Below are 23,989 nucleotides of genomic sequence, written 5' to 3'. Positions count from 1 at the left end.
GGTGCACTTTGCAGTTTCTACCATGGATAAGTTACGTAGACCATACAAATATTGCTCAGGAAAATCTGTTAAGTTATGTGATTTACATGTAAGTTTCATTCTCTTTTCATTTTCTTGTTCAATGTCATTGATTTATCATGAAACATTTGTTTTATGCGTAAGAACTATTAAAGCATCCAGCGGCACAAGTATTTGCTCTCATTAGGTTATTTGGATTCATAGATTATATTTATTTCACTAATGACAGATTGACACTCATGTACAAAGTTATATTTGTAAAACTGATTTATTTAAGTTTAATGTCAAATTTAAGCATGTAGTCAATAAAATATGTGCATGCGTATTTGATTTGTAATCAGTGATCACAATTGTAATCAGAATGTTCTGAATGGTTTTGATCACATGAATTGTCAAAATATTTCTTGAAGTATATTGTGGCAACAACAAAAACTGTTTATTCATGCTCAGCAGTTGAAGTTTACCATGTGTATGTTGTTTTGTTGTTAAAGGGCAATCTTATCCATGTGATAAGTTCATTTTTATGAAAGCTGAAATATAAGATGAACAGATTGGGGAAAGTTTGAAATAAATCAGACCAATGTTTAGAAAGTTGTGAGGGTTTCAAAATATGTGATCACTAAGTCTATGTGAATATCAAATTGGCAGTTTGGTCTACGGATTGAGACGTAGGCTTGGATAACTCTCCCGTTTGTTGTGTAAAGAAAGGACCCTCTCCTTTGGGGCCACTACTCAAAATATATTAACAATAGTATATTATTGTAGGTCCTGTAAAGAGAAAAGATTCTCCTGAGTCATACATTTTTGAAAATTGAAAGTTGGTAAATTTGTGTGTTGTAACAAATAGGAAAGTTGTCCTCCACTACATCACAGAGACATTAAAGATTCAGCCAATTTGAAAAGCCCATATTTAGTGATTTCAATTTTAAACAAAATCATAACTTTCTCAATTTTTAGTGATTACAACTATAACAAATTCATGTCTTTCCAGTTTTTTGTCAGATTTCATTTTCAACTTTCACCAGTCTTCTTCTCTGAGTTTTTTGCTTTTCTCAAGAGTATTTTGCTATCAAGGTTGGATTTCTGTTTAATAGTTGAAGTCTAAAGCTGAGACAACCAGTTGAATTGAAAAGCAATGAATTGTTTGATTTCTATTCCTCTCAGAAGCGAGAAGTTGTGAAGATCCACCTCGTGAAAGACAAGGGCTCTCTAGGGATCCAGATAGCTGGAGGGAAAGGTTCCAGGAAAGGAGATATTGGGATCTTTGTAGCTGGAATCGATGAAGGCAGTCCAGCTGACAGGTAACATTCATTCATTAGTTATTCCTTGTTCGAGCTCAAGTTTGAGCTTGAATTTATTACCAAATAATTATCATGTGTTTCATTTCTATTCAATACAATATGCATGCATATTATTTTGTAACTGGAGCTAACAAATAGCACCATTATAATTGAGGTTAGCTCATGTCCGGGGTTTTGCTGTATAAAAAGTATAATGGAAAGAGATGTGTCCATGTTTTTCTGTGGATAAACGTGGTTTTTTACCTTACTTTTCATCTATTGTTTGCTAAAAATTGTCTTTCGATAAAAACAATGGTAAGCGGCTGCAAGAATTATGATTATTGAGATGTTAATCAATTAAAGTCAATGAATCAATCAATATTTTTTTGCTTTCCAAAGCTTTGAGTAGGTTTTAACCCTTGCAAATGTGTTTGAACCTATTGATGTGGAAACATTGTGATGTATTCAATGGATTTGAACCCATACAGATATAATCGAATAGAAATCAATATGGTAGCCCCTGCAAAGACTCATTGTTGTATTTCTCTGAGTTATTTCCACCTGTTATATTCCCTAAGATTTGATTAAGATGTTAATTATTGATGATTGATAATGATAATAATATCAATACTGGTTTAATAATAATAATAAATAATAATACCCAGTTTTTATATAGCGCTTATTAGAATCACTAAGCGCTTCCAAACTTGGAGATTATTACCCCGGCTTTAGCTGTGCTGCCATTGCGGCGCTCTAGCATTTCAAGGAATTAATTCCTACCAGGTACCCAATTACATCACCTGGGTTTCCTATATAGCGCTTTTCAATTACCTGACTAAAGCGAGGTGAGACTTTGATAATGATGAATATAACCTCATATATCAGATATGATGGGTAAATATACTGCAGTTTTATTTTGGTTACGACATTTGTGATACACTTCACACTTCTGTATTTATAACACAGAGATGAGTAAATCTCCTTTTTTGCGAGCAGCTTCCTTTTATTTAAATGTTTAAAAACGTGGCTGTTTACCATGCCAAATCTTAATAAACCTTAAAAAGAACCCTCCTTTCTTTGATTTAATCAAAGCAATAATTGGTCTCTCATAATTTTTGGTAATATACAGCATACCTGTTTCAAAGAATATACTAAATAATCATTTGCCTGCAAGTATCAGACTAAAAGATGATTCATTGTCAATGAGGAGGGGGCCTTCTGTATGTGACTCAAAGAGATAAAGAAAAAAAGAAACCCCAAGAGACTAACATGTGTAGCTAATTAAGAAAGCATTCATTCAAACTCATGTGTCATTATAAATGAACATACTATCTGTTTGGAGCCAGAAGGTCTTTAACTCATATACTCCAACACAAAGTTACCACCTTTCTCGCTCCAAACATACAATACAATCTACGTGAATGAGCACTAGAAGGAGATGAGTTCATAACCTGTTGTCTGAAAGTTGTACGTTGTGAACATCTGATATACATGATTCATATCCAGGGAAGACCGTTGTATAGTCCTTATCATAGCTAACTGCGTCATGTTTGAGAGGGCTGAGGTACAATGACTTCCTTCAGTCTAATTCCCTCTATAATAAAGCACTTTCTCCTAAGCTTTACATTATGATGTCTACACCTCACCATGCATAATAAAGAATTTTGTTAATCAAGAAAACTGTGAACAAAATCTGTAAATGGTTTCCATACTCATGAGGGACGTAGGAATATCGCTTTGTGCTTGATAATATAATAATAATAATAATAATAATAGCCTAATAGTCCACTCCAAATAAATAAATAATGAGAAATCATGTTATTTTTTCAAGCAAAACCCATATGTCATTGTGTCAAATGAAAACTTGATAAAGAATCAGGGTCCTCTTCTAGTCTAAACATCGTACCGGTATCCTCAAAATCATATTACTGATCAGTGCTTATCGTGAATGCGCACCAATGATTGGCCAGCTCTCATAAATTTTCTTGACAGAACATTTTTGCATACAATGTTGTTATCAAGTCTTTTAAATTCTCCTTTTGCTATATATGATGATTCTTTATACAACATTTTTTTTATACATTGCATTTAAATTTCCTATAGTCTGGACCGCCTATTAATTGTTGAGTAATGGCAAGAAAACCACATGTGGATCAAAAAGATTATTGTGGAGAAGTCCTTCTCACTCAGCTTGAGTCACATAAAGGTGCTAATCCAATCAGAGAACATGAGCGTAAGTCACCTGACCACTTAGCTGACTGGAAGAGGTCATGTGACTGACCTTGTTCCCCATTTAAATCACATGAATGGAGCCAGTGAAATGAGTTTGAACCCCACACTAAGTGATTTTTTTTCATGTTCAATCCAACAATATAAAATAAACTGAAAAATTGAGAATTTCCAGAGCAATGTGTATTTCACTGAAGCAAGCCAAAATCTTAGGTTGAAATTTCATCTGCTTGGACCTAGAAGGACAAAGTCAACATCCTGGTTCTGAATACCGTATTTGCCGGCGATAAGGCCGCACCGTCGCATAGGCCGCACCCCAACTTTGACATTTCAAATAGGAAAAAAAAAAAAAGGAAAAAAAAACAACCAACGGACAAAAAAAATAGTCATAATTTTCTTGTAAAACACTATTTTTTTTTACAAACTGATACCAAATTCATCAATATTCTTATAATTTACCAGAAGTTTTGCTCAAAAAGTGATCGCGGGCAGATTTGGTGTCCAATATATACCCCTACCACAATGTACGGTGTGATGCGAAACTGCATGAAATGGAAAACAAAATGGCGACTTCAGATGGATGCTTCGCGGCAGGTCTGTTAAATGGTCCCTTCCTTTACTTTTGCAATGCATTGGCACAAACTTAGATCAAGATCTATCGGCAAATGTTGGTTTAGCAATTTATTTTTGTATTCATGTCAACAATGCAAGATAATTTTTTTAAATTTTTTTTTTACTCTTTGCCGTAAAGGCCGCACCCCGACTTTTTGATATTTTCTCTTCCAAAAATACTGCGGCCTTTACGCCTGCAAATACGGTACATGATTTGTTTTTATAGAAGGATAATATGCATGCAATTATGTTGTACAAAATTGTGGGTATTTGTGATGTCATGCCAATCCCATTCAGGTTGTTAAATATATACCCTGCTAAGACAATTGTAAACAATATATGATATATGTAGTGAGGCATTGGAACACTTCTTAGTCAAGCTCCCACTTATATCAAAGAACTGTTAAATTTTAAACAAAATCAATACAATCACAACTTGCGCAGTTCCCAAGATACTTTGTTGCTGCAGATCCCATCTATCAAAACAAAAATAATGCTAGGTGATCGAGCATTTGCTTGTGCAGCCCCAAAACTCTGGAATAACTTACCGGTACCATAGGAAGTCAGGAAATTACCATCTGTGAATATCTTTAAATCAAAACTGAAAGCACATCTTTTCAATTAACTGTAAATCTAAGCATATCAGGAACTCTTGTAGTGCAGTAGAATATATACTCAATGTTGGATAATGGATAGTTTCTACGCTCTATAATGTATTATTATTATTATTTGATAAAGTTTTATATGAGATATACTATGCAAACAAGGTTTTACCCATCTATTTTACTCTTGTGCACCAATGAGAAATTATTGAGTGTCAAGTGAAAGATTAATAGCCAATAAGATACTCTCGCACAAATACCTCTTTACGATAAAAGAAGAAAATGAACATCAATACTGGCATTGTTAGGTAGCTCCAAGTATATACACGAAACAAAAGCACGTCTTCACTCAAAACCAGAATTTGCTGGAAAAAGGGATTTATGAAAACCTTGCACTTCCTGAAAATGTCCTTATATGGTTTACAAAAATGTCATGTGAATTGAATATATACATGTACAAATTAGGAATTAAGTATTGCAAAGGGATGTATATATGGGCTTATGAATAGATATAAACTTGAGGGGCCTGCTTCATCTCGTGCTAAAAATACTCCTCAAAGTGCTATATTCTGCAACAATTCTCCCTCCCTCGGAGTCATAGTGAAGGATTGTGAGAGATTGAAAGTTTGTTGTAAATCTCGATATAAACGAGGAATAGATTGAAGTAGGATGATCTATACTATCATGTGTCAGACTGGGCCATTAATGCGCTTAATTGATGCTATATTGGTTTCAAGAACTAGTAAAGAAATCTTAATCACTTGTGATTCTACTGTAAGTAGTGTTTGACTTGTCATGCACTTAATACATACGGAGCTCTACGTTTACCCTCTTTAGTACAGTAGGGAAATATATATACACTTAGCTAAAGTTCATAAAGAAAACAAGAATGATTTTATATATAATTTATTTCTGGGATTGGATTTAGTATTTTTAAATGAAATAAAATAAACAAATTTTATACAAATGTATGTGATTAAGCTTTTAATAAGATAAATGTATCAAAAGGACTAGAAATCAAAATTAGAAGCTTTGGAAAATGTTGTATTTATGAAATGGTTTTAATATAGTCCATATGTGATGTAGATTTGATTTCTACTAGTTTAATAATGATTGAGAAAATCAGATAAAAATATACATTTGGACTGTTAGTCTTGTACATGAAATATAAATAACCCTTTCTTCTTTTTGAATGCTTATGCTCAAGACAATTAATAACTTTCTGATAAAATGCAATTGTTGCTTTTTTTAAAAACATTAAACAATTTAAAAACTGAACCTGTAGCATACGGCTTCCTTCAAACCTTAAAGCAACACGAGAAATTAAAATATACAATGACACTTTTTCTGTGTTTAAACGTTTTAAAGGTAGTTATTATTAGTCATGATGAGCCATTTAGGGGTATGCCTTTAGTTTGATTTTGATGAAAAGAAAGATGTTTTCCTCTTTTGTAGCCTTGGAGCATAAATTTCCCCTTGTGATACCATTTCCGTTTATTGTTTTACATTTGACAAAAACAAATGTGGGGAAATCTTTTAGAAAGAAAGGAGAAAAACAAAAATCTAGTAGTAACAGGACAAGTTAACAAGCATTACAAATAAATTGTAGTGTATTGCAGATTTTTAAAATTATTTGTAATATAAAGGCAGGTACATTACAAGCCATAATATTTCATTGGGCACATTAAAAACAAAATGGATACACTTCAAAGCAACCATTTATTTGTTTAGAGTTCATGCAGCATACTTCCCAAATCACCTTGCCAGTGAGTCTGTTGTGATTATTACATGTCTATGAAAATTGAGAGAAAATGTTGAATCTTGCTTTCAGGAAAGACTTGTCAGTTTCATTTACGTGAAAGAGTTAAGGAAATAAAAGCCAGAAAAGTTTAAGGCCCAGGTAAGGTTTCACCTGATGCAGGAAAACAAGTATTTGTAGATGAAGTATTGGAGGCTCCTGATTACTGCTAGTCTTCTATCTAGGCTTACCCAACTATATCCTGTGATGACAGCACTGGGTTATGACTTGTCTCTCGCCTAGTCTTGCTTCAATCTATCTCTGCTGATGTCAACAAACCAGTTTCCTTCTTTCAGTTATGATTATTTAAGTGACACCATACCTGGATGAAGGGGAATGAACCTTTATAATAATGAAACATGTATGTGCATTCATATTATTCCAATCAAATAAGTATACAAAATAACCATTATAGCAGGAATATAATTACTGGGGGGTGTTTCACAAAGATTTTAAGTCAAACTTAACTCTAAGTTGGACTTCAATATTATGGCGAGCCATTTGTAGCCTTATAATGAAATACATTCAAAGGCAAAATTCAAGTATTTAAGACTTTTCATAAATTCCACATCAAGAACATAAAATCTCCCAAGATAATAGGAAATATGAATGATTTGAATCAACATGTTATGCCTTTAAAATAATTTTTACAAAATATTTTCAATGATGCTAACGGCTTTCCATAATTATAAAGTCCAACTTAGAGATAAGTTCGACTTAGGATCTTTGTGAAATACCCCCCAGATCTAGTATGATTATTACAAATTGAAATGTGTTAACTCTACATTAGCCCATTAAATGAATGTCAAATATAAGCAGAAAATAGATTGCAGTCCGATATAAAATTGACGATTTTGAGGACAGAAGGCAGCTTTTGAAAAGGTATAAATGATAAAGTATTGATTTTAAAGTCTCTATAACAATGGCATATGATATTAAATGGGTGAGAACATGTTTTGCTCACAGCAGCTGTTGATAAGTTACTGCATCTCAATTGCCTTGTTATCTAGGGTTGTATCATGACCTGGATCACTCTCTGTATGTATACCAAGTAATTTGTAATGCCTAACAGGTACATTTCCAGTTTTGTATTAGTCTTGAGAGACAAGGCAAGACATTGGGTCATCAATGCTTTGCTTTTATGTGATTTCTTTAAAAAATCAGAAACATTTTGGTATATCATCTTGTACATATAATTGTTTCAATTTACACTGAAAGGGATTTGGATAATGTAAAAGTTACATTCAAGGTGAATTTTCTTAGTTATTGTATCAGTCGTGGAATATGATGATATTATGGATGATAACAGCAGCAACAACTGAAGCGAGAAATAAAATATGCAAAAAAAAGAAAAGAAAAGCAGAAATAAAATAAAGTATATTTGTTTGCATTTCCATATCAAATCTGTTTTCATATCGTGTATATTCAGATTCATATATTAGATACTGGTATTGCTTGATTGTTATTGTTGTTGTTGCTAGTTCCTTATTTTGTGGTCACTCTATATACCTTACTAAATCCTTTGGATGAACCTTCTTGTTAAATCTGTGGAATACACTTGTATGTCAGCAAGAATTATTGCAAAGTTATATACAAATATGTTTGTCTAGGGGAATCCCGAGCATGACCCCTATGATGTCATAGAATTAGGAGCACAAATTGGTCTGGTATTTAACAGTTGACAAACACAGTCTTTACGTCACACCACTACAGGAAATTTTGGGTAATTAGAAGGGATATTCAATTTACCGCTAGGTCTGTTATAATGAAGAGCTATTGTTAATAAGTTTAGAAGAAGGTGGTAGGGGAAATGGATATTCATCAAGAAAACCTAAGTGCTTGGAAACGAGACAATTGAGAGCAGAGAGGGGATGTTTTAAATTTGATTTGTTGCTGAAAGAATTATAAACTTATAGTAAAACAAGATCACTTCAGGGAAACTGGGCTTTACAAAAAAATTAAACAGAAAGTCTTTAGGCAAGACTTGACACTAACACGGATCAGGGGGTATTTGACAAAGATCCTAAGTCAAACTTAACTCTGAGTTCGAGAACCAGAAGGATAACAAATTTCTGGATATGTTGCAATTTTAGTTGCCGCCAGGTAGACAATCCTATGTTTCAATTCAGGAGAAGGTACAGGACAAGAAAAAACATTTCCAAGTTTGGAAACTTGATTTAGAATTATGCTTTGGTATGATTACAAAGCATTACAAAATGTCATGATCATATCCAATATTTACATGTATAGAAATATAAGTTTAAGTCATTTTTAATTATTAAGCTTCCTAATAGAGCTTACCACATTTATATTTGTTATACCAGTATATATATATATATAATTTCAAATTTTCAGTCTTGGCTCATGGTATAGGGAAAGCAGCCGTGAATAATCATATCTAAACTGGATAAGATAGGCAATACCAAGGACATAGGAAGTTCCTGTACTAGCGATATATAGAGGGTATGAGTGGGTTGATCACTGAAGACAGTTGGTAGAATTCCCAGGTAAGTGTTGACAATACACCCTGGGACGTTGCATTGTCCATTTTGGACTCAGAATTTAAAAAACATGACATTTTGAGTCCTCTCGTTTTAAAGATGCCAATGTGTTAAATTAATGACCAAGTAACATGTCGAGTCCATAATGAGAACAAATAGATAAGTGTGATTTCTTCATTATTTGAAAGTTTTGTTTAAATGTTTAGGGAGTACTCAGTAGATCTTCACGTAGGCCTTCATGGTTTGTGTTGAAAGAAAATGACATTTAACTTTTATTATTCAAGACTCTTCTGATAGAGTTAATTATTTCATTTTTGAAGCATCCTGTATGCTACAATGCATCTGGTCTCTATATTCTGGTCATATCTTGCTGGGTCAAGTGCATCACAACCTTATAAATAGCCTGTTCTAGTTTGTTCAGATTGAATTAACCAATATATGATTATTAATCTGGGATTTGTAGTTTTGTACTTACAACAGTTATGAAAGCAGAAGTTGTTTTCTTACTTTTTTACATACATAGATATCAGATGACTGGACATATCGAATAGGACTTATCATGACCTATCGGTTACCCCTTCATAACTTTAGAGTCAGTGCTTGTTATGAGGGTTTCTTGGTTAATAAGAATCATTGGAGTAGAGAGGACTGAATGGACACCAGTACCTTTACTAGTCATTAGGATAATCCCTATTGTAAGCAAAGAGAAGAAAAAGTGAGAATACTTGTAGGGCTTTGTAGAGAGTGAACCAATAGCACCGTTGTTCTCTAAGCCAAGAAGCTCGTATTATATGCCTCCCTGTTGACTTGCAATCTCTTCAAAATTCTACCACTGTGCACATAGATCGGCCATTTATACCCCGCCGTACTGAACTATTTCAATATTATGTAATTTTGTATATTGTGAAGATTCACCTGTCAAATCAAGAATCATCTGCTGGATTCTTGCCAGGTAGGCCTACCGGTACTCTGTTCCATGGATGAGTGCATGGAGCCGTTAAGAATGTTTATGTTTGTAAATACTGTTTGGAGTAAGTTTGTTTTATTTCAAATCATTTTACTGTATGCAGCACAAGACGGACCCTTCATTATATATACATGTTCATGTTGATGGTGTAGGAGTGTTGGTAGATTTGTATGAGATTGCCGTGAAGTTTCACTGTCTGTAAGTTTGTCTCCGTTGCTACGTCTATGGCAATTAGACAGACAAAAATGTAATTTGAAGTCTTGATCGCATCATAAAAGTGGCAAATGTTGCTCTTCAGTATTGTTGTCAGCTTGGAGCCTGGATGGTGTTATCTCTGTACTCCTTTGGCTCTGAGAATAGGATTATTCCAGTGTACTTCTTAAAGGGTGAATCTTTCAGTGGAATTTCAATAATAGGAAAGAAGGAAATTATGAGTCATCCTGGTTTTGTTTCCGATTGGGAGCAAGAAGGTTCGAAGAATTCAGGTCATGAATATTCACCTGTAGAAACGGTTGAAGTCTGGGAAATTTCAAACATCTGGGTTTATGTTGTTTGTCAACTTACAAAACAAAGTAATAACCCAACAACAACAATAACAACTTAGTCTACTCGTCTTTGTTCTGATTTTGAATTATTAAAAAAAATATTCACTAAGAAAAATAAAAAAACTTAGCCATCAAGTCACTTTTATATCTAGCACCTTAGAACTAGCTACATCATAATACAAATTGTTGTTAAGTACAACCTTTCAAAATTTGTATGAAAGAAAGTGGTCTCTATTAACTTCATGTAAAGCTTTGGATTAGATATCTTCCCTCCACAGAGAAAAGAACAAATTAATACCTCATAACATGATCATAATGACTAAAATTGTAAATTGATATCTTGACCTTGAATGCAGTATATATTTGGAAAAGGATTTAGTATTTAAATCTAAGATGATTAGGGGAATAAATTGTTTTTGATGATAAAAAAGCCAGGACATGTTCATCAGAATATGTTTATTGGAAAAAAAATCGAATTCCCTATGTACTGAGCATCCAGTGACCTAGAATGGTTAATTGATGATAACAGATTGACGCAATCTGCTGGAGGGAGAGGTAGCTTTCATCTTTATCATATGGGATTAATAGCAATGAGATGATAGCTAAATGTGTAGTGACATGGGGGCAAGGGCATCAGAACAGTTTGGATAAGTATTTGCTTATTTATTTGTACGTTTGATAGAGATTATAACCAGATTGTCCTGATGTGAGTGACTCATGCACAGGCATTTAGCAATCAAATCAAAGGTGCCTCTTTTTTTTAAAGCATAAATAGTTTCCATGGAATTGAAATCAAATGATATCAATTGATGAATTGATTTTCCTTTAGGTTTTGGGGTACCGTTTATTTTGAAGGAACCATTTGATTATGAAGAAAGCATGACTATTGAAATAGTTTAAAAGTATACTCTGCATAAGGAAATAGTGAAATATTACATGTTTTATGATGTAGTTATGGGGTCTATAAATGAATATAGTCATTGCTACACTGTTGGGATAAATGATCAATCTGATTTAAGGATGAAGATATTGATTTTTTTTTTTTGGGAAGAGAAAAGAACACATTTGTTCATAAATTCCTGAATTTTGAACAAAATTTTTATAGGAATGTATTATTTAAAATGTATCAATTCAAATGGATTGTAGTTTACTCATTCCCCCAGATAATAAATACATTTTATATTGTACAGTGTTTTCCATGAAGTTGGAATTACGTTTCCTTACTGTTCCCTTTTTCATGAATTGATTGTGACATATTATGTATTCTTGATAGATAAAGTTTATATATTTACAGAACTTTATTCATCAATAAAGCTTGACCAATAGAGATCGATCAATAAAGTTCTGAGAAGATATAACTTTATCTATCAAGATTAAATCATATTGTCACAATCGTTTAATGAAAAGAGGTTAAGAAATCACTCCAACCCTATGGGCAAAGGTGTATTTAAACTGTTATAACATATCTCATAAGCTAATTCCTTTACACTGATTTTGATGGTTTATTTTGAATGTATGTTTTCTACTTACAGGGATGGAAGATTACAGAAAGGAGATGAGATTTTACTGATCAACGGAACCGGTCTCCTGAATGTCACCCATACCATTGTTGTGGATATCCTTCAGGCTAGTGGTAGTATAGTGCAGCTTGTCATTGCAAGAAAGGTGGGTTATTTTGAGTCTTTACCAATTGAAAGCCAAATTAAACAAATCTAGGAAATCCATTATTTGTCATTAATCTAGTTATGTGAGTGTGATTGGGAAATCTTCTTTTAAATAAGGATAGAAACAATAACATTGAAGCATATTGCAACAAGCAAAGCAAATACAGAGGTAAACATATAAAAACAAAGGAATAAATTAAACTAAAATTTCACCAAATTGTAGTACTACACATGTAGATATTGGTATTCATTATAAAAAAAATCATGAAAGTAAATTTAAAGATATTAGATTAAATGATGTTTTAAAGTTGGCTAAAAAGGTTTAGATCAGGAATGTGTTTAATAGTCATGTGATTTGTGATGTATCCTGCCTTACCTATTAGTTCCATCTGGTTCATATTCTTTATGACATTCGGTCAGGCAAAATCTGAAGTTAGGTAGTATTTTGTTGTGTATTTGTACCTTGGTTAGTTTCGGTAATGTAGATTTCAATTTTCTAATGACCTCTCACGCATACAGGCAGCGTCTAAAAACAACAGCAGCTTATCAGCAAGTTTCCGAGCTAATGTTGTAGTAGCCGTCTGGAAGGGAAGTAGACCTGTCCAATCTAAACATGACTTATCAAAAATGTGTGCTCAAAACCCTTTTAGAATCACCGCATTGACACCATGAGTTAAGTTATAATTAGTGTAAAAGGTATATTATTCAAAGAGCAATTACACTAAAACAAATCAATAGTGTTATGAGCAGCTAACCCCCCCCCCCCCCCAATAATGAAATAGACACTGTATCAAGAAAAGAAGGATTGTGCCACATAACTATTAAGGCTGTACTGCACTTTCTTGAAAGAAGGGCAGATTTAGTATCGTTTTTAATTTAATCATTGTAATTATAGGCTGTGTCTCGAACAACTACAGGAACTGTATTCCCTTTGTTGAAAGAATTGTTGGCTCACACCCAGGAAGCATGTTATCATTCAAAACTAAATTCCCTCTATAACTCCTCAACAAAATTACCAAAGAAAATATTGCCAGATTGTTTAAAGTCCCTTCTATCAAAACTTGAAATTCATTTTAAGAGCCTCACATCTTGACATCTCTTAAAGGAATCTTTTTCAAAATCATTTTCAAATTAAAACTATAACTTTGAATGAAAACTGCAGTTTCAACCTACTTTAGACAATTAATTGGATCCCGTAAATGGAATATATGAATCTGTGTATACATTTTATGTATGCCTTAGAAGCACAAATAATTCCAATTCATGAGAAATGCAGAAAATTCAGTGGGAGTATGTGAGATTAGTTTATGGGTAATTGAGTGACAGTATATTTCATTTAGAGGAAGTTTGCAGCTTGAAGTCTTTTCCTGACTTTTCATTAGGCATTCGGCCTCTCTCTACCTCCCTCCCACGAATGTAGAGGCCCTGAAATTCTGCAACATCACCATTAATCGCACATATTTTTGGTAAAACCTGTGGACATGGTTTTCCAATACTTATAGCTCATGAAAAAGTCATTGATGGTTGGAGATAGGGATAATTAATATAAGATCTCATTTTTTTAACTTGATTTATTCCATTAAGAGGCTTTCAAGATTTTTATTGAGTAATTTTTGCCTACGAAGATTTATGCCTATATCACCTAATTGTTACTTACTAAAATGTATATGCTCACAGCAAAATGTAAAGAGTGCAAATCAGAAATATTTGATAATATATAATAATATTAAATGTACTTATTACATAGACATCTGCATTTCAAAGAAAATAGGAGCCCTTATGAGAGTTAATGAACTGTGAAGTACTTCCTAGGCATTTAGTTGTTATACAGATAATTTTGCTAAAATATCTGATATTTATTAGTGTATCGCAGTGAAAAGGGAATTCATGATCATAGGATAGGAATGTATTTTATTGATTTGTCACCTTGTATTTCAAACTAGCTCATTGATTTTGTCAATCACTGATAAATTGTTGATATGATTTACTTTGGATGAAGCTGCCATGTTAGTTAATCTAACCATGGGAGTCTTACTTCAAATTGATTTTGGCGAGAGGAGGTAACCAAGGGAAATTTGTGTAATTCTGAGTTTGAGTGGTGAAAACAACCAACAACAACCACAAAATCAAGCTTGTCATTAAATCTGTTTAAAATTCTGTCTTTAAAATTTTAAGCCAGACATAAATTTTTTGCAGGCATGTGCTTAATTTTTTAATTTTTTTATTTTATGAAATGTAATAAAGATTTTGTTGTTGCCGAGCAACCATGGTTCACATATATCATCGCTAAGAAGATAAGAGTCTAGACTTGACCTAGCTGAAGGGTGACATGGAGAAGGGGATTAGGAGGGGGGGTCATTTGACCCCCTTGGTGACAAATTTGTTGATAGGATGATGTCATGATGGTGGGGGTAGGGGTGAATCACTTTAACCATGGACCTGGCAGGAAAAGGTGAGGGCTGGAGGCGATTGTACTATCTGAATGTTTCTGATAGATTATCCTTTTTGGACATATTCTTCCCTTTCACACTGAATTAAACAAAAATTGAATGGGTTTGAGAATATAAAACTTGTGCTTCTTCTTGGTAGCACTGTGACTGATGCAAGTATGCACCCATGTTCTGGAAGTACATGGAGGGGGTGGTTAACTTTAAGATGCTGTAAGGCTTGAGTTATTTTTTACCCCCTTCCCCTTCTCCTCATTTTTGTGCTCTTCATGTTCTAGGGGCACAGGGAGGGAGCAATTGATAGGCAGCAAATTAAATGGTTGGTCTAGCCAGAAAACAGATAGGGATCAGAAAGGGTATTTAACCCCCTGTTGCTGGGTAATTTGTAGAAAGGGGATTTCATTCTAAAGTGCATTACTATGAAACACTGCTCCACCCTCTCTTAGTAGACTATTAGGGTATTTTTCTAATGAAAATGTGAACATTATGAAGAATAGTGAAGGAATAATGAAGAAAGTAGTTCAAAAAGAATCATAGAGATAGATATTGGCTCTCTACAAATTCCAAGATTGGATAGTAGTCCAATTTGGAGTGGATGGATGAGATGGGTATAGAAAGGTTGGACCCGTCATGAGATAGGAGTGACATTAAAAAGTAAAAAGAAATGAAACACAACAGTTATTACCAGATTAAAACTCAGACGCAATTTCTTGCCAGTTCTTTTCAGTAGGGACTCGCTTATCAGAGTCATTCAATACCAGGAAGTCAGAAAAGGTTTCTTCATTCTAAGTAAAGCCACATTTCTAGAGACTTGAAATGATGAAGGGGCAGTGACATTGATCTACTGTGACGAGTAGAGTAGATATCTGGGTTTGATAGGATATTATATGAGTCATTCAGTCCAGGTCAGTGAATTTCCTGAAGTCAAGACTATGATTTGTGATGTAAACAATCAAAGTTACAAAACATGTGTATTAGAAGAAAAGCAGAAAGCTAGCTTTTGCCAATATGTGTAGTGAAACATTTGGTAAAAGTCACAATGTGTTCTTTTCTGTTGAGATCTTGGCGGCTGCTGAAAAGACATAGCCTTTGTTGTATATCTTCAATTTGATGAATTCATTTCAACTTAGGCACATTGGACATTGGCATTGACAATAACAATATATGCCTGTAACACAAAAGCAGAGTATTGGAGATTACAGTCAATTGTCATACATGAACAAAATTTGCTGTAATCCCCTACAAATGTAATTTCTCTGAAAGAAAAATTCACCTGGTGTTTTGGGGATTTTCTTGATGTTCCCAACACTTTCGATGAATTTTTCATCAAAGCCCCAAATAGTAATTTGTACCTTTCATTCAATATCAATTCTTTTTCTTAAAAAGTTGTCAAAGTTTGATGGTTATGTTTGTTCATTATGGTTGTTAAATGTTCAGGTTCCCAGTATATCTGTCTGTTGGCACTAGCACATGAGGCACTCCATAAATTGACGTCATTGGCCTAGATTAATATCTTTTTATCTCAGAAACTATATCAGGTGGTTTTCATCAATGATATGTTAGTCAGTCATCACAAATTTTCCTGGTTATGAATGCAATGTTATCCCTTTTGATATGACCTTCCTTGGATTGAAGCCATAGGGTCATGCTGCTGACTTAGTGCTTAGTGTTGGGAGAATCATGTTTATGTATTTTTTTCGGCATGTAGGCCCCTCAATTTTATTTATTTATTATTTTTAGATAGATGATTGGAAAAAGGTATAGAAATTGAACTTGAGAGCCAGAAGGGTGTAACTCAGAGTGTGCAACTTTCTGACTCTTTAACAGATTACATATTAAGGTTGTAGATTTATATTTATTTCTTAAAATTTCAGAAACAATGGTTTCTTTGAATAATTTCAGTCTTCTTGGAGTTGTATCCCCTTGCATTTGAACAGGACATGTTCATGTAATGTATGGGATGTAAAAAACAATTTTATCTTAACATTTCTTGTTGACAAATAAGTTGATTTGTTTTCTTGCAGCGGAAGCGACGACACCAGTATCAGCCAGGAGGGGGTGTGTATCCTTCTGATGCCTCAGACTCCAGCAGTCTCTCCAGTCAGCCATCCACACCCCATGGTTCACCCAGGCTAGGGACACGGCGCTTCCATTCCAAGGAGAATCTCATGCCTACACGATCTCCTCTACCCACCTCCACCGGAACCCCATTGGCAAGGATCAGCCCACTGGATGCTGGTTTCCATAGCAACGAGAAGATGGGCAATGGTAGCCTGGGATCTGGGCAAGCACGCTTTTCAAAGTAAGTAAAACAGTAGCTCAACCAATGAGAAAAACAATGTTTGAACCGTTAACAAGAGCCTCATGCTTTATTACTGAATTTAATAGTGACTTCTAGATTTGCACGTCGACATGGTGGGCTGCTACGTGTGACGTCCTTTGGCCTTAAAAGGACATCACACGTAGCAGTCCACTATGTCGACGTGCAAATCTAAAAGTCCCTACTATTAAAGTCACCACGTTACCTGTAGCACGTAGAGATTTTGTGGTCTAGTGGATAAATCTCCAGACTGAACCGCAACGTACAGGGTTTGATTCCATCCTGCAGCACTAATGTCCTTTGGCAAGGCATTAATCTACATTTGCCACACTCGACCCAGGTGTAGGTAGTGGGTAACCTGGTAGGAATGATAATGTCCTAAGTCCTCTAGATGCGCAAAGAGACATTGTATCATAATGTGATAATGAGCTAAAAAATAACAGGATATTTTTATTATTCATCTGCATACATGTGAATACATTGAGCCTGTTAAAAATGCCTCTTTACTTTCTAGTAGGAAGCATATTAAATGAATACATTTGGAGAGCAGAATTCATTCTTGATCCGTATAGATTAAAATTAGAGATAGTCTGATCTAATATGACACTTCTCTCCCTCGCAATCAGTACGGTATGAGATCATTCTCTTCAGCATCACCAAACTTAGCCTAGGCACATAATAGTGACGACCCCACTGCTCATAGTTAATGCGCTAACCTTAAGATCTGTCATGGTTTTTAACTTCAAGTTTCATAACCGTCTGCACTGTCCCTAACTACAAGATAACTTTGAAGTTTATAACCCATGACCTTAACTTCAAGTTCACAGACTGTCATGTGAACCCTACTTGGGAAGGTCTGACCTTTGTACTTGCCCTGAGGTTAAGAACATTCATCCATAGGCATTAGTGAATTAGTGCAATCACCACGAATGTCAGAAAATAGAATGAACAAGCAGGATAAACGATCGGTGCTTTGTGATTAAATAGCTACTGGATATCAAGGATAGAAATAGGGTGTCACTACTATATAGGTAGCTCAAGAGTGTTGGATGATCACAAAATAATCATTGTAACGGCGATGTCAAAATGGTTGCTTTATTTTTAACCTACCGGTACACCCATGCAAATCATGAAAGAGAAATTCTTGCATGTTTAGATTAGCTATTTCTGTCTTGATTTCTTTCTATGCAATTATCATCAGCCATATCAAACACTTTGGCACAAGCACAACATAAATGTCAGTAGAATGAAAATAACAACAGAATTAGGCCTAGACAACAGAGACAACATATTACAGGTTCATACTGAGTACATGCAGATGACTAACATTGACAATACTGTGATATCTTTAATGATCATATTGGTATTGTCTTTTAGACTAAATAATAATTATTGCAAATAATCATTGCGAAGGTGGTGCCGGAGGCCGTATGTCTATCCCGCTTTCATGTTAACACGATAACTCAAGAACCACTTGAGGTATGAACTTTAAACTTGGTGATCATATGTAGCACCAAAGGAAGACGACCTGAGTAGATTTTGGAGTAAGTAGGTCAAAGATCAAAGGTCAGGGAGATAAATTTATGATGTAGGACCATAGGAAGAAGATCTGAATTGAAGTAAGTATGTCAAAGGTCAAAGATTAAAGGTCATAGAGGTCAATTTATGAAAATTTCAGGTATTAGCCTTGTTATCGCAATATCTCAGGAATCACTAAAGGTGTGGGCTTCAAACCTGGTGATAGTGTGTATCACCATAGGAAGACGATCTGATTAGATTTTGGGGTAAGTAGGTCAAAGGCCATAGATTATAGAGCTTATAGAATTTCAGAGCGCTTACGGTAATAAGCTTCTCGTGAAATGTGCAGAAGTGAGAAATGCACCGACGGCGTAGCTAGGCATTGACTCCGTGTAGTTGAAAAGCTCTTGTTTAAAAATATTTGAGTCCATCAAGATAAGACAGAATAATTAAAAGAAATTAATGATGCAAAATATATTTGTTTGTTAGCAAGCTTGATGTATGCTATTCATGACATTGATGTCATACATTTTAGCCATGCATCACAATGTGAAAGCACATTCCTTGCCAAAACTTTGGCACTATTAATGTTTGTTATATCTTGAAATATGCTTGTGAGTTGCGTGCATCTACGCTGCATGATTCACACGAACCCACGCCTTTTAAAGCTGTGGGGGTCGAGCTGGCAAGGATACAGTAAACGACAATCATAATTATAGATCTGTAATTGCCTCCCTCCAGGAAAGAATACCTACCATTGCCATAACAGTTGTAAATATAAACCCCCTATTATGCTATCTAATACATTATGATACTTGCTCTAGATTATTTTCTTTACTCGACCTTCTGCAGTAATTATGTGCAATCAATACATGATTCATTTTGATGGAAATATCTTTCCTTTGAAATTTTAGTTTGCTAGACAATGCATACAGGTCTATTGAGTCGGAATGGTATTGAATGAGAAGACCAATATTAAATGGTACATTAGTTGTGGACAGTTAAACAGTTATTGTCAGGAGTGTGGTCTGACCATGCACAGTCCGGAGTAAAGGAACCTATGTGTTGTTCTGAGCAGTACGTGTAAACAAAATTATGGAATCACATTCATTAAGGCAAGTATACTTATTTGATTAATATACTTTGATCATATATAGCTGTTTTAATGTCTTTGGCGTAATATGCGACGACTTGTAATATGTTCCGGCATTTGGGGGTTATTGACCGATTTGCCTTCATGAGCATATTGGTAATTAGAGAAAAGAGAGAGAAAGAAAAGGAGAAAGGGGTTGTATGAGAGAGAGAGAGAGAGAGAGAGAGAGAGAGAGAGAGAGAGAGAGAGTGAGAGAGAGAGTGAGAGAGAGAGAGAGAGAGAGAGAGAGAGAGAGAGAGAAATCAGAGAGAGGGAGGGAGGGTGGGAGAGTTATAGGTATGGGAGAGATGGGGAGGACAGAGGAAAGTAGAGAGAAGAAATGATAGAAAGAGGGATAGTGAAAATGTGAAATCAAAGAAAGAGAGAGAGAGAGAGAGAGAGAGAGAGAGAATTAAAGGTGCATGAGGATATATAAATAGAATGGATTGGATTGGATAAGGAGAAGAGAAAAAGATCAAAATGATCCACCCTTGATCACTTGAAACTGTCCACATACTGTTCCAAAGTTATTTCATGTTGATAATCCATATATGAACCTTGTGGCAGATTAATTAGCCTTGTGCTAGCCTTGTGCTAAACAAGTTTTCCAGTAAAGTCTATATACTAACACCTTCACTCATGGGTTTTATAATATATATCATTACATTTCTACACAAACTTAATTACTTCACACATCATATCGGCTCAACAGCTTTCAAATCATTTTACCCATCTTTGGAGTTTATGCCCTTCTTGCTCTCGGCAGTTACTTTTCTAATTCCCTCCACGATCGGGTAATTAGGCTCTAATTCCCATATCATCCTCTCTGTGCTGTTGTCATACCTAATAGTCATTAGTTTCTATGGGGACACAAATTGATATCGGAATTCAATATCGTATCATAATTATCTTTAATGAGTATACCCAGCATGAGCTTCACCGTGAGATTAATAGGACAAAAATCACATTATTCTGACATCTTAGTTAGGGTCGTGGGAAGGCATGCTAATGGGGGATTCTGTCCCTGTCTTTGTCATTATAATCATTGTCACAAGCAATTTAATGGCATACATATATGTGATTAACATTTTTGTGATACCAATTACCAATCCCATTAATAGTGCTATGGTGGGGTATTTACTTGGATTGAGCCTAATATGCACATGGATCATCTGTCTGTTCATAAGGCTTATATAGTATTGGTTATTGTAAATTTGAGTTTGGAAAAGTAATACAAGCAGATAAATGTGCTGAATAAACTGTTTGTGTCCATAATACATATTATTAATATTTGTTATTAACATGCAGTATTTCTACTCATATTGTTAGATAATTCATAATCCATTTTCAGTCTGAATATAAGATTTAAAGCTACATAGAAACTAAGATTTTAGAAAAATTGTGAATTAGATTTAAAGAGAAAAACATAAAGAACTGAAAGAGAGAGAGGGAGGGAGATAGTAGTAATGAAGGTAGGGAGATAGATTGAGAAAAAGGGGCACAGAAAGAGAGAGATAGAGAGAATATTGGCTGGTGAACATGAGATTTTGTAATCTAATGAGTATGTGTTATGTGTCATGTAGGTTTAGGATGTTTGATATACCGGTGTATGTAAGTTTCTTGGTTTAATAGGATGTTCAATGTTTCCTCTCATGAGAGATAGATTAGGTTCTAGGATGAAGGCGGAGATGGCTCTAAAATGGATGAACTCCAATTATCTTGTCATACATGATCAGTTTGTAACGAAGCATCCTTATCAAGGAACCCAATATTTCCCAGGGACTAATATCATATTACCTTTACAGGCAAGACCTGAATCTTTAAAAAAAAAGAGATTTATTACCACTTTGTGGTCAACAGAAAACCAAACATAATTTTTTTTAAACTTGTTGCTCTTTAAAATCTAGATAATGATTACTATGGCATATTTTAAATATGTGTCCATTTTGATATCTTCTAGAATTTTTTTAACAAATGTTTTAGGTTGTAGATCTTACATAAGAATATTTTGCAATAACCAACCATCTTTTTAAAGGGGATCGGTCTCCAAAGTGTATTGAGAATATTAATTTAAAATGCATGTTTTAACTTGTTATTACTCTGAATCATGTCAAAGCAAGTTGTTAGGAAACAACAAACTTTTATGTTTAGAGTCTAGAGAAAAACATTTTCAAATCAAGGGCTGCAAAGAGGTTGACTCTCTGGTAATAGGCCTTGTTGTGAAACTGTTTTCCTCTAGACTCTTTAATACATAACCATTTGGTTAGTTCAATTAGTTTCTCTTTCTTTGTGATTACTGTCTTTGGAAAATAACACTTCCTAACATGGATTGATCTCTTTTTTAAAATCTGTGCCGTTCAGACAAGATGTATTTACCTTTTTGTTCACGTTATGCTTGTTCATTTGGTTAACTGGACGAGAAAGATTGGAAATATAATTTATATATTTTTGTTTTTAAATCATAGTAGTTGTAGTAGTTGTACTAAACTGCCCTCATGCTTTGTCAGAAGTTTTCTGATTGATCTTGCACGATTCCCCCTCCCTTTTAGACTTGCCTTTTCTAGGGATAAAGGATCAAGGGAAATACAGGTTTTTTTTTCTTCTTCATTTTCTCTGGTAGCCCACATTACTTAAAATGTAAATAAATGTTGTATCATTGAATACAAAATGATCAACAAGTATTTGGTAGTATTTCGTTACAATTAAGCGAGTTATGTTTCATTCTTCTATGAAAATCCAAACTGTAAGGACACTTTATTGATATATACAAGATCAAGTTCAGTTCAATTTATTCTATTTTCCGCAGGTCCGTGCCATGGCATATCGAATGCACAGGATCATATATAGGGGATGACACCTTACAACTGGTTAATGATGTAGGATGATACCCTTGAGAGTGAAGGGGTTAAACCATGATTGCTCTTTATTTTAGTTACATCCAATGACATGATAGAGACTGTTTCCTACCCTCTCATGTTAGTGGGAGGATGAGACAGATATATCTTGCATGATCATCTTCAATATTTCCTCTCATTTTGATTTGGACTTGCTGGCAATAGAATCAGAGGATATCTGATCTGCACTCTTGGATTAGGCAACCCATCAGATCCAAATATTGATCTCCATCTCAATTCCAATTTAAAGATCTAGATTTAGCTGCAAGAAAATATGGTATGTATGCTCAAAGTATGTATGAAGAAAAAGGCACACTCTGTTATATCCAACAATCTGAAGCAGACTAGATCTGTCCAATTCATGTTAAAAGTAGTCTGGAAAACTGGAAATGATTAAGGATATGCTATAACAAAATCAAGCATACTATATACCAGATGTTCAAAATAAGAAGAAGAAAAAAAAGAGTGGTTCTGCCAAATGGGTTAGTAGAATTATATACGATTTTTCAGTGAACTAGAATAAATTTTATATTATTTAGAGTTATATTCTCAAAGTTCATTGAACAATGTTGAAGGAGAGGGTGAAATGTAGATAAATTAAAGTAATAAGAAAAAGTAAGGACCCTTTTTTTTTTAAACGTAAGAATTTGAATGCATTTAAGAGGACATGAAGGCTATATATGCTATATTTGAGCAGCCCTGTACTGTCCATGTTTGTGTACCAGGCCAGTGTCCTGTCAGTCTTAACCTGTAGAATAAATACACTCCTTCCTGATCGGGGGCTAAATTTACCCCCCTCCCAAATCTTGAGTGATTCGCTTGATGGAAATCATCTCTCTCCGTGGCAGGGCGGCGTGAAGTCTTAGTGTTATGCACACATAGTTCATGAAAGAGGGAGGGGAACTCATTGACAGATCATGCCAATTATATAGAGAAATAGAGAGAAAGAGAGAAGAAACACACATATTCATGTTCTCCCTGAATAAGATAAATCAGAAATTTGGTCTACAACTGTAGAACTGTTTTCATGGGATTGTTTAAACAGTGGTTTGTAAAATTGTTATCGTCTCAAAGATCTCTATTGAGTTTTAGATTTATGCCTTGAGCTAAATTATTTCAAATTCAAGTTGGTTTTTCCTTTTCTGCTACAAGAAAATAATTCTCAAGAAGACAGTTTAAGCTGATTTGCTACAACAAATCTAGGAATCTGCTTTTATACATGTGTCCTGCCGACAAGTTCTTGTACAAAATGGGAATGACTATACAGGGAAAAAGGGGTTCCATGACACATGCTCCGCCGACGATTGCTCCGCCGACAGTTACTCCGCAAAACGCGACAATTGCTCCGCGACATTTGCTCCGCGACATTTGCTCCGACGTCAAATGCTCCGCCGACAGGTGCTCCGCCGACAGTTGCTCCGCCGACAGTTGCTCCGCCGACAATTGCTCCGCCGACAGATGC

At 34.6% G+C, this 23,989-nt stretch overlaps 1 protein-coding gene across 4 annotated transcripts in view; it reads left to right on the top strand.

The window, feature by feature from the left end:
- The window catches only part of LOC579286, a 148,148-nt gene that overhangs the window by 35,787 nt on the left and 88,372 nt on the right, over positions 1-23,989 (top strand). For all 4 annotated transcript variants that reach the window (XM_030976578.1, XM_030976577.1, XM_030976576.1 and 1 more), the window contains exons 4-6: positions 1,183-1,319; positions 12,085-12,217; positions 16,688-16,965. In XM_030976578.1, coding sequence (XP_030832438.1) covers positions 1,183-1,319; positions 12,085-12,217; positions 16,688-16,965 — 548 coding nt within the window. The remainder of the gene's footprint in view (positions 1-1,182; positions 1,320-12,084; positions 12,218-16,687; positions 16,966-23,989) is intronic.

Source organism: Strongylocentrotus purpuratus, unplaced genomic scaffold, assembly GCF_000002235.5.
Source record: "Strongylocentrotus purpuratus isolate Spur 01 unplaced genomic scaffold, Spur_5.0 spur5_scaffold_9, whole genome shotgun sequence".
Taxonomy (NCBI): Eukaryota; Metazoa; Echinodermata; class Echinoidea; order Camarodonta; family Strongylocentrotidae; genus Strongylocentrotus; species Strongylocentrotus purpuratus.
Note: the sequence above shows the minus strand (reverse complement) of the source record. Positions and strands in the feature narration are given on the sequence as shown.